The sequence below is a fragment of the Buceros rhinoceros genome, unplaced genomic scaffold (genome assembly GCF_000710305.1).
Source record: "Buceros rhinoceros silvestris isolate BGI_N320 unplaced genomic scaffold, ASM71030v1 scaffold13573, whole genome shotgun sequence".
Classification (NCBI taxonomy): Eukaryota; Metazoa; Chordata; class Aves; order Bucerotiformes; family Bucerotidae; genus Buceros; species Buceros rhinoceros.
Window position 1 is genome coordinate 17,156 of NW_010401881.1, and position 1,007 is coordinate 18,162.

Genomic DNA, 1,007 nt, shown 5'->3' on the forward strand with positions numbered 1-1,007 from the left:
TTGACGTTTCTTCTTCTCCAGTTCTTCCAGTTTTTTGACACGTTCCTGGTATTCACGCTGTTCCTGCTCACGTTTCTCACGCTCAATGCGTTCCTTTTCCTCACGCTCTGCAGAGTTGGAAACAAATAGAACGTATTGCCCATATAAGTTCCATTACGCTGATGTATCCACAGAAGGGTTACAAAATACAATCTCTCCACTTTGACTCCTTATAAAAACAAAAAAATAAAATCCCAGCATTTCACAGGATGTATTTAACACCACAGAACCTGTTTTCTGGCGGTATCTTACCTCGAACGCAATAGGAACAGGAACCCTGTCACATCCATTAATGTGACACGTTGAACCACAGCCAGCAAGAAAGGAAAGAACATATTCCAATACCTGTATGTTAATTTGATGTACAAACCTCAAACGTGCCAGCTAAAGTAACAGTAACTATCTCAAGCGTGGTAGAGGATCCCTTCCTTAGAAAAGGTCAAACGAGAAAAACCAGCTGGAGTGTCAGAAAGCTGACGTTCAGGACTGCTGGGGTTTTGGTTGGCTGGTTTTGAAACACTGCGCGATTATGAACTCCGATGCATAAAATCTTCATCCACTAAGTGACGAGTAGGGCAGAAATAGACCTTACAGGATGCCTAATCTCTTCTAAAGCCCTGAAACAGGCTACTAGACAAAGCAATTCACACAAAGGTGAGACGCTTACAGTTCTTGATCTGACACCAGTGTTCCCTTTCCACTCTCCAGGATGTGCAAACAAGTGGCCAGAACTCAAACTAAATGACTAAGCCCAAAGACCTGATTTTTCACGAGCTTCCCTTACTTTATGTTCTCCTTTGTTCACATGTGGGAGAAGAGGAAGGCAGGAAGCACTAATTTATGCATCTGGAATGGGTCAAGGATGCAAGGGATAAACCAGTCACACTCTCGATTATACCTTTAAGCAGCTGCTCTTCTCGTAACCTTTGTTCTTCCTCCTCCTTTTCTCTGTAGTAAGTAACGCGCCG

At 43.2% G+C, this 1,007-nt stretch overlaps 1 protein-coding gene across 1 annotated transcript in view; it reads right to left on the minus strand.

Moving 5' to 3' along the window:
• EIF3A (eukaryotic translation initiation factor 3, subunit A) overlaps nt 1-1,007 on the minus strand; it is a 29,740-nt gene that overhangs the window by 10,139 nt on the left and 18,594 nt on the right. The window contains exons 16-17 of the mRNA XM_010132439.1: nt 938-1,007; nt 1-107 (exon numbers count right to left, since the gene is read on the minus strand). The exon at nt 938-1,007 is cut by the window's right edge and continues 3 nt beyond it. Of these exons, the coding sequence (XP_010130741.1) occupies nt 1-107; nt 938-1,007 (177 nt within the window). The remainder of the gene's footprint in view (nt 108-937) is intronic.